The 10276-nt window shown below is 38.5% G+C and overlaps 2 protein-coding genes across 2 annotated transcripts; one reads left to right on the forward strand and one right to left on the reverse strand.

The window, feature by feature from the left end:
• Positions 1 to 107: 107 nt before the first annotated feature.
• LOC121312671 (rho guanine nucleotide exchange factor 7-like) lies at positions 108 to 4476 on the reverse strand. The gene is made up of 5 exons (XM_041244352.1): positions 4373 to 4476; positions 3555 to 3633; positions 2379 to 2515; positions 618 to 764; positions 108 to 434 (listed from the first exon to the last, which is right to left on the reverse strand). Exons 2-5 carry the CDS (start codon positions 3610 to 3612, stop codon positions 342 to 344), a joined length of 435 nt encoding a protein of 144 aa, XP_041100286.1. The 5' UTR covers positions 3613 to 3633; positions 4373 to 4476; the 3' UTR covers positions 108 to 341.
• Positions 4477 to 5798: 1322 nt separating this feature from the next.
• LOC121312670 (rho guanine nucleotide exchange factor 7-like) lies at positions 5799 to 10198 on the forward strand. Its single transcript, XM_041244351.1, has 5 exons — positions 5799 to 5903; positions 6643 to 6721; positions 7761 to 7897; positions 9512 to 9658; positions 9842 to 10198. Exons 2-5 carry the CDS (start codon positions 6664 to 6666, stop codon positions 9932 to 9934), a joined length of 435 nt encoding a protein of 144 aa, XP_041100285.1. The 5' UTR covers positions 5799 to 5903; positions 6643 to 6663; the 3' UTR covers positions 9935 to 10198.
• The last annotated feature ends 78 nt before the right edge of the window (positions 10199 to 10276 follow it).

Consider the following 10276-nt stretch of genomic DNA (forward strand, 5'->3'; position numbering starts at 1 on the left):
TCAACCCAAAACCATTTCAAGAACAGATGTACTGCAAAATAAAAGCACATTAACAAGTTCCCTGTTGCTACAAGCACACAACTCTGTACGTTAACAACATATTTAAGCACTAGCATTAAAAATTGTAACAAAGGGGCAAGCACAGCGCAGTTAATGTATCGGTATTTTGTGTTTCAAACTTGATGCATCCCAGCCAGTCAATATGATTTTAAAGCACACTAGCGTGAAAAAGAAAATGTGAAGATCTGTACGCTTGGCACCCTCTGGTGTTTGAATACACGTATGTTTTGAAGTAGAACATTCATAATTGATTAGTTCTGATGATGTTACATTATCAAAAACTATACCTGGTAAAGGATGTTGGCTCTTTGAAAGTCAAAGGACAGTATAACTAGCTCACTGGGAAACAGCACCAGAAGTCTTGTTTGATTTCCCTGCAGAAACAATAAAGGCAGTGGTTAAATTACACAGATGGCATTTTTCCCTTTCTTTGTTTTTAAACACTATGTAGAGGAACCCTCTCTTCCATGTCCCTCAGAACCCCAATGCAGCCACACTAGGAGGAGTCCTGAGGAGAGGGCTGCTTGAAGAACCAGTTTGGACCAATTCAAACCTACCTCCTGGTTTGAGTTGGTGACAGCAACCATAGATATATATTGTATGTTTCCCAGGTGTTGGATTGGAGTTCCCTCCCAGTTCAATATTGGATTGAGCAGCAAATGCTTCTCCAGCTCATTCTTCTTCCACTTCACATCAAAAGGCATCTATTGATTTAAAGAAAGAAAAACAAATCCTTATATAGCAGTAATACGATTGCACTAAATAGAGTGGGTGTATTACCTGCGGTCCTACCCATTGATGGCGCTATTAACAAACGATGAGATGTTGGTTTGACAATAAATTAGAAATGCTTTACCCTAACAGTCAGCAGGGTGTAGAGCCACCATAGACAGCCAGGATAGCAAAATTGCTGTCAAGCAGGGCCTCTGCTATAATGGTTCACTGCTATTAAACATCCCAATCCCAATAAATACATAGAAATGTGAAAATGTGTTCTCCCTACAATCAAACTCCTTTCTATTGCTTTTAGTGCTGACATTGCACATGTAGATCATAAATGTGGATAGAGCTGATGCTTCAATACAAAGAGTTGTATTTTGAAATAAGCCCAAGAACCTAACAGGATAGTTCTTGTGATTAAACTTCTGCCTTGTCAGGCATCTGGCATTTGAGAGAGAATATGTGCACAGTATTAATGTGATGCAGACTCCCTGATACCATCTTGTGGCCCGTCAGGGCCCCCGGCCCCTAGTTTGGGATCCTCTCTTCTAGAAGGTTTAGGTGTCTTGGTACGTTGTCCTCTAAATGTTTGTATTTTTAAGTTCATTAACTATTCAGAGCAATGTAAGACTGGTGTATAAAAAAAAAAAAAATGAAATCTACTCTTTATGCAGAGTGAGGATTAAAATAAAATTAGTTGTTTCATAAGCTTGAGATCTTCGTATGGTTGTTTTTTTGATCCACCAGTCATACCTTGAGCTGCTTAATTAGTCAATTGGGGAAAGTACCTTCTGCTCGGAATTACTTTGGTTTGGCTGCATTTAAAAGAAAAACAAATGAAAGACAAACCGCGAGGGTGCCGTGTGTTATCAGTGTTTTGTGTTAACGTTTGTTTTTGTACTTGATAAATTGCTAAGAAACCCCGGGAACTGTAACTAACATGACGCAGCCCCACCCCAGAATTCACTGCGCTAAAACACCCTGTTGCAAACAGCTGTTCACCCACTGGCCTTTGACTTTGAGTTTCTGTTAGTGTGTCTTGTGTTGTTATGTTTGCAGCTCCGTTTTGAAGCGTTATTATTTTGGGGATAGAAACCCATGTTTTCCAGGCTGCGTGTTACACTTAGTTGTGTATCATCAGCCACCTATTGTCTTCAAAAAGGAACCACCAAGGAAGAGCAGTAACCCTATCCTTTGAACTTTGAGTGGTTCACATCATTTTCTGCACTGCATCACTTCCGCAGCTGTACACTACTAACTTTGCCACAGTCGGATATGTGAGTGCTGACTGTAGATGAGTTACTCACTGAACTAACAAGTATCATAATGAAATTCATCCCTGCCACTACAGTTAACAGATGACTAACTTCATGTTGAAGAACATTTTCAGAGCGAAATAAAATAATTTTATCACTACAAATCGATTAATTTCATCATTCCTTCATGTGCGGTTAACACACTGTTTCCTGTTAATTTTACACCAATACACAGTTGTTTTATTTATTTATCTATTTACTTGCTTGTTTCTTTTTATCTTGGTAAACATGCATGTAACTCTTTCCCTAGTCTAACCCAAGATTACAAAGGGAATTTCATACCAAACAGGATAAAACACTCTGAAAGGGCACCATGTGCTGCGTCATGGATTTCTGCACCCGGTCCCTGATGTTATCAACCCAGAACCTCCGCTCTGTAGGACTGGTGCAGATGACCATCTTAGGCTCAACCATTGGAGCTGTGGAGACAGAATCATACTGCAGTATCAGAAACAGTTTTCAATTCAATTGTCAGCAGGTAGATGTAGACTCGCTCTCTGTAACGGTAGAGAGAAAAAAAAAAGCCTTCCAAAAACCCACTCATGCAAAAACATTAATGTTATTTTTATTTTTACATTGAATGTTCAGGGCAACGTGCAAGTGCAGTTAAAATGTAAAGTGTAAATAAGTGCAGACAGGCACAACCATTAATATCTTCCGTGCTATGAGACAGAACCACGGATCGCAATTTAATAGTCGAGGCAATTAATGCGTCCCAGCTAAAAAGGATCTGAAAACATTTGCAGGTCTATTTAATGGATCTTAACAGTAACTGCTCTAAATACCATCATCATTCAGATCAATAAAAAAAACTTCTACAAGTTTGATATGCTGTTACTGAAGGAAATACAGTAAAAAAAAAAGTCAGGAGCTGGAAATCAGACTGCACAGCAGTTTCACCCACCTATTAAACCGCCAATGGATCAAACTGCTATGGAGTGGGAGTCTTATTTCCATCCCTGTAATTCTGCTGCATTAATTCTTTCAGTGGTTTCAAAACATATTGTAATGCAGTTATTAAAACCAATTAGTAATTTATAGTGCTCCTTGAGAGTATTTCCCTTCACAGAGTACGTTGCGAGACTGCGTATGTTCTACAATTTAATACAAGAACAACATGAAAGTACATTTAAAACGCATATTGCTCTGAATACGGGTACTTTTGAAAACAAGTGGTTTCGGTTTTTGGTGCAGACAGGAAATGTATTTTTCATTTTGATCTGTCGCGATGTATGATTGTTCTGCTAAGCTGTCGGAGAGTATGATTGTTCTTCTAAGAGAGAGAGATATAGGAAGCTTTTACAAAAGTTGTGTGCTTGTGTTATTGAACATGTGAGACTGATGAAACAAAGTAAAGCTTCACCAGGTTCTATCAACAGCTACCATTAGCATTCAAACCTGGTATTTTGACCTTTCTGTCTTTGCAGTGTGCATCGTGCTCAGAGTGGATATGCTCACCTGTAATTTCAAACACGTTTGAAACATTTTCACTGTTGTTTACTTCTTGTATGGTCATTCCTGAGAGAGGGAGAATCCCCTACAATAAAGTAACCTGGTTATTAAAGACATGTAATGAGAGACATGCTTACATCCCATCCAGTGCGCTTGACATCACATTATTACAGAGTGAATATTCATTTTGTAGTCAGGGTTCTAATAATAATAATAATCAATGCATTCGATTTGTTCTTTTTTATTTTCTCATTATAAATGAGGGATGAGAAGTCAGGCAGTCAGTGTTAAGGATTTATCAGTTTCCAGTTATGCCCTGTGTATAGGTGTGGTCCCAGGCATCTAACACCTTTTTATATTTAACAGTATTTCCTGAGCATAAGATCAGTTAAACTGTGACTACACATCGCGTATTAACTTTGTGTTGCATGTATCTCTTTCATTACATTAGTAACACTGGGCATGCTAACATTACTACTTTTCACATAGTTTGCTGTTTTGCACATCAACATGTTAACAATACGCTACTAATTTACAGAACATGGCACGTTTGCAGTTAGCACTAGCCATCTTGCAGACATGTGAATCCCACCTTATCTTCATATTCAACCTCAATTTAATGTAACAACTCCTAGCTGTGTGCACTGATGGGATTCACCAACCCTCTATTCTGTACATGTACTCTTTTTAATTGACACAAGAGTTTGGATCTCGTCTTCTTGTCTAGCAGTTTGATAGAATAGCAAAGTGGGTGGTTGTGTTGGACACAATTAACCTCTTTTACCCTAACCTATAATGAAAGAAAAAAAGAAAGAGACACTAACCTGGTACACAAACCCTCTTTTAGCATGGTCCACAGCTAATATTAGCAGGTGGAAAGAAAACAAAACCAGATATATTTCGCTTCTTTCCTATAAATAAACAAAAGGAGTTAGTAGGTACAGTGGGACTTTTGTATGACTTAAGATCATGAACAGTGAGTTTTACACAGCTATTGGAAACTGAAATGGGTTTGTCTAAAGATTCAGGTCTGTGTTCTATTATATGCAATAATTTGGACTGGCTTCAGGGATGAAAGCTGCATGCAGGTGAGACTGGTTCTGATTTTATTTAGTAATTGCCAATTGACCCAATTTGAAATGTCCAATTGTATTAGATAAAAAAAAGAAAAACTGATGGTGGGCCAACGCAGTGGAATAGCCTGGACTCAAACCAGCGACCTCCAGGCTATAGGGTGCATCCTGCATTCCACACGGAGCACCTTTACCTCCACACGTTGAGTCCTCGGGGGACTTAGAGAAATTTTCAGGAGCCCCCTGACTGGGTGTGATTTTTATCAACAGATATTTTCTTTACCCCAGAAGACCTTTACAAGTATGAGGTTGGTTAGCAACCAGCGTTGGGGTCAATTCCAATTCCATTTTTAATATCTTTTTTTAAATCAATTCCCTAATCCAATTCCAAATCACCATTGATAAAAATTGCAATTTGCAGTATTCTGTTAAAATGAGCTTCTAACAGTGGCAACACATTACTTCAGTTGAAGTCACTGTTAGTCAATTAAATTGGCTTCAGATGAAAGCAGTTGAACAATCACAACAACCAACACTAACAAGGTGAGAGAGTCATTTGAAGCCAATTTAATTGACTAACAGGGACTTCAACTGAAGTAATGTGTTGCCACTGTGAGAAGCTCATTTTAACAGAATACTGCAAATTGCAATTTTTATCAATGGTGATTTGGAATTGGATTAGGGAATTGATTTAAAAAAAGATATTAAAAATGGAATTGGAATTGACCCCAACGCTGGTTGCTAACCAACCTCATACTTGTAAAGGTCTTCTGGGGTAAAGAAAATATCTGTTGATAAAAATCACACCCAGTCAGGGGGCTCCTGAGTGGCACACCTGGTAAAGGCACTCCAAGTGGAGTGCAGAATGCACCCTATAGTCTGGAGGTCGCCGAGTCAGCCATAGCGGTGAACTAGGTGATAGTTTGCCCACCACCATCAATTTTCAAAAAAAAATACAATTGGACATTTCAAATTGGGTCAATTGGCAATTACTAAATAAAATCAGAACCAGTCTCACCTGCATGCAGCTTTCATCCCTGAAGCCAGTCCAAATTATTGCATATAATAGAACACAGACCTGAATCTTTAGACAAACCCATTTCAGTTTCCAATAGCTGTGTAAAACTCACTGTTCATGATCTTAAGTCATACAAAAGTCCCACTGTACCTACTAACTCCTTTTGTTTATTTATAGGAAAGAAGCGAAATATATCTGGTTTTGTTTTCTTTCCACCTGCTAATATTAGCTGTGGACCATGCTAAAAGAGGGTTTGTGTACCAGGTTAGTGTCTCTTTCTTTTTTTCTTTCATTATAGGTTAGGGTAAAAGAGGTTAATTGTGTCCAACACAACCACCCACTTTGCTATTCTATCAAACTGCTAGACAAGAAGACGAGATCCAAACTCTTGTGTCAATTAAAAAGAGTACATGTACAGAATAGAGGGTTGGTGAATCCCATCAGTGCACACAGCTAGGAGTTGTTACATTAAATTGAGGTTGAATATGAAGATAAGGTGGGATTCACATGTCTGCAAGATGGCTAGTGCTAACTGCAAACGTGCCATGTTCTGTAAATTAGTAGCGTATTGTTAACATGTTGATGTGCAAAACAGCAAACTATGTGAAAAGTAGTAATGTTAGCATGCCCAGTGTTACTAATGTAATGAAAGAGATACATGCAACACAAAGTTAATACGCGATGTGTAGTCACAGTTTAACTGATCTTATGCTCAGGAAATACTGTTAAATATAAAAAGGTGTTAGATGCCTGGGACCACACCTATACACAGGGCATAACTGGAAACTGATAAATCCTTAACACTGACTGCCTGACTTCTCATCCCTCATTTATAATGAGAAAATAAAAAAGAACAAATCGAATGCATTGATTATTATTATTATTAGAACCCTGACTACAAAATGAATATTCACTCTGTAATAATGTGATGTCAAGAGCACTGGATGGGATGTAGGCATGTCTCTCATTACATGTCTTTAATAACCAGGTTACTTTATTGTAGGGGATTCTCCCTCTCTCAGGAATGACCATACAAGAAGTAAACAACAGTGAAAATGTTTCAAACGTGTTTGAAATTACAGGTGAGCATATCCACTCTGAGCACGATGCACACTGCAAAGACAGAAAGGTCAAAATACCAGGTTTGAATGCTAATGGTAGCTGTTGATAGAACCTGGTGAAGCTTTACTTTGTTTCATCAGTCTCACATGTTCAATAACACAAGCACACAACTTTTGTAAAAGCTTCCTATATCTCTCTCTCTTAGAAGAACAATCATACTCTCCGACAGCTTAGCAGAACAATCATACATCGCGACAGATCAAAATGAAAAATACATTTCCTGTCTGCACCAAAAACCGAAACCACTTGTTTTCAAAAGTACCCGTATTCAGAGCAATATGCGTTTTAAATGTACTTTCATGTTGTTCTTGTATTAAATTGTAGAACATACGCAGTCTCGCAACGTACTCTGTGAAGGGAAATACTCTCAAGGAGCACTTTAAATTACTAATTGGTTTCAATAACTGCATTACAATATGTTTTGAAACCACTGAAAGAATTAATGTAACAGAATTACAGGGATGGAAATAAGACTCCCACTGCATAGCAGTTTGATCCATTCCTGGTTTTATAGGTGGGTGAAACTGCTGTGCAGTCTGATTTCCAGCTCCTGACTTTTTTTTTTACTGTATTTCCTTCAGTAACAGCATATCAAACTTGTAGAAGTTTTTTTTATTGATCTGAATGATGATGGTATTTAGAGCAGTTACTGTTAAGATCCATTAAATAGACCTGCAAATGTTTTCAGATCCTTTTTAGCTGGGACGCATTAATTGCCTCGACTATTAAATTGCGATCCGTGGTTCTGTCTCATAGCACGGAAGATATTAATGGTTGTGCCTGTCTGCACTTATTTACACTTTACATTTTAACTGCACTTGCACGTTGCCCTGAACATTCAATGTAAAAATAAAAATAACATTAATGTTTTTGCATGAGTGGGTTTTTGGAAGGCTTTTTTTTTTCTCTCTACCGTTACAGAGAGCGAGTCCACATCTACCTGCTGACAATTGAATTGAAAACTGTTTCTGATACTGCAGTATGATTCTGTCTCCACAGCTCCAATGGTTGAGCCTAAGATGGTCATCTGCACCAGTCCTACAGAGCGGAGGTTCTGGGTTGATAACATCAGGGACCGGGTGCAGAAATCCATGACGCAGCACATGGTGCCCTTTCAGAGTGTTTTATCCTGTTTGGTATGAAATTCCCTTTGTAATCTTGGGTTAGACTAGGGAAAGAGTTACATGCATGTTTACCAAGATAAAAAGAAACAAGCAAGTAAATAGATAAATAAATAAAACAACTGTGTATTGGTGTAAAATTAACAGGAAACAGTGTGTTAACCGCACATGAAGGAATGATGAAATTAATCGATTTGTAGTGATAAAATTATTTTATTTCGCTCTGAAAATGTTCTTCAACATGAAGTTAGTCATCTGTTAACTGTAGTGGCAGGGATGAATTTCATTATGATACTTGTTAGTTCAGTGAGTAACTCATCTACAGTCAGCACTCACATATCCGACTGTGGCAAAGTTAGTAGTGTACAGCTGCGGAAGTGATGCAGTGCAGAAAATGATGTGAACCACTCAAAGTTCAAAGGATAGGGTTACTGCTCTTCCTTGGTGGTTCCTTTTTGAAGACAATAGGTGGCTGATGATACACAACTAAGTGTAACACGCAGCCTGGAAAACATGGGTTTCTATCCCCAAAATAATAACGCTTCAAAACGGAGCTGCAAACATAACAACACAAGACACACTAACAGAAACTCAAAGTCAAAGGCCAGTGGGTGAACAGCTGTTTGCAACAGGGTGTTTTAGCGCAGTGAATTCTGGGGTGGGGCTGCGTCATGTTAGTTACAGTTCCCGGGGTTTCTTAGCAATTTATCAAGTACAAAAACAAACGTTAACACAAAACACTGATAACACACGGCACCCTCGCGGTTTGTCTTTCATTTGTTTTTCTTTTAAATGCAGCCAAACCAAAGTAATTCCGAGCAGAAGGTACTTTCCCCAATTGACTAATTAAGCAGCTCAAGGTATGACTGGTGGATCAAAAAAACAACCATACGAAGATCTCAAGCTTATGAAACAACTAATTTTATTTTAATCCTCACTCTGCATAAAGAGTAGATTTCATTTTTTTTTTTTTTATACACCAGTCTTACATTGCTCTGAATAGTTAATGAACTTAAAAATACAAACATTTAGAGGACAACGTACCAAGACACCTAAACCTTCTAGAAGAGAGGATCCCAAACTAGGGGCCGGGGGCCCTGACGGGCCACAAGATGGTATCAGGGAGTCTGCATCACATTAATACTGTGCACATATTCTCTCTCAAATGCCAGATGCCTGACAAGGCAGAAGTTTAATCACAAGAACTATCCTGTTAGGTTCTTGGGCTTATTTCAAAATACAACTCTTTGTATTGAAGCATCAGCTCTATCCACATTTATGATCTACATGTGCAATGTCAGCACTAAAAGCAATAGAAAGGAGTTTGATTGTAGGGAGAACACATTTTCACATTTCTATGTATTTATTGGGATTGGGATGTTTAATAGCAGTGAACCATTATAGCAGAGGCCCTGCTTGACAGCAATTTTGCTATCCTGGCTGTCTATGGTGGCTCTACACCCTGCTGACTGTTAGGGTAAAGCATTTCTAATTTATTGTCAAACCAACATCTCATCGTTTGTTAATAGCGCCATCAATGGGTAGGACCGCAGGTAATACACCCACTCTATTTAGTGCAATCGTATTACTGCTATATAAGGATTTGTTTTTCTTTCTTTAAATCAATAGATGCCTTTTGATGTGAAGTGGAAGAAGAATGAGCTGGAGAAGCATTTGCTGCTCAATCCAATATTGAACTGGGAGGGAACTCCAATCCAACACCTGGGAAACATACAATCTATATCTATGGTTGCTGTCACCAACTCAAACCAGGAGGTAGGTTTGAATTGGTCCAAACTGGTTCTTCAAGCAGCCCTCTCCTCAGGACTCCTCCTAGTGTGGCTGCATTGGGGTTCTGAGGGACATGGAAGAGAGGGTTCCTCTACATAGTGTTTAAAAACAAAGAAAGGGAAAAATGCCATCTGTGTAATTTAACCACTGCCTTTATTGTTTCTGCAGGGAAATCAAACAAGACTTCTGGTGCTGTTTCCCAGTGAGCTAGTTATACTGTCCTTTGACTTTCAAAGAGCCAACATCCTTTACCAGGTATAGTTTTTGATAATGTAACATCATCAGAACTAATCAATTATGAATGTTCTACTTCAAAACATACGTGTATTCAAACACCAGAGGGTGCCAAGCGTACAGATCTTCACATTTTCTTTTTCACGCTAGTGTGCTTTAAAATCATATTGACTGGCTGGGATGCATCAAGTTTGAAACACAAAATACCGATACATTAACTGCGCTGTGCTTGCCCCTTTGTTACAATTTTTAATGCTAGTGCTTAAATATGTTGTTAACGTACAGAGTTGTGTGCTTGTAGCAACAGGGAACTTGTTAATGTGCTTTTATTTTGCAGTACATCTGTTCTTGAAATGGTTTTGGGTTGAA

Source organism: Polyodon spathula, unplaced genomic scaffold, assembly GCF_017654505.1.
Source record: "Polyodon spathula isolate WHYD16114869_AA unplaced genomic scaffold, ASM1765450v1 scaffolds_4236, whole genome shotgun sequence".
Lineage (NCBI taxonomy): Eukaryota > Metazoa > Chordata > Actinopteri > Acipenseriformes > Polyodontidae > Polyodon > Polyodon spathula.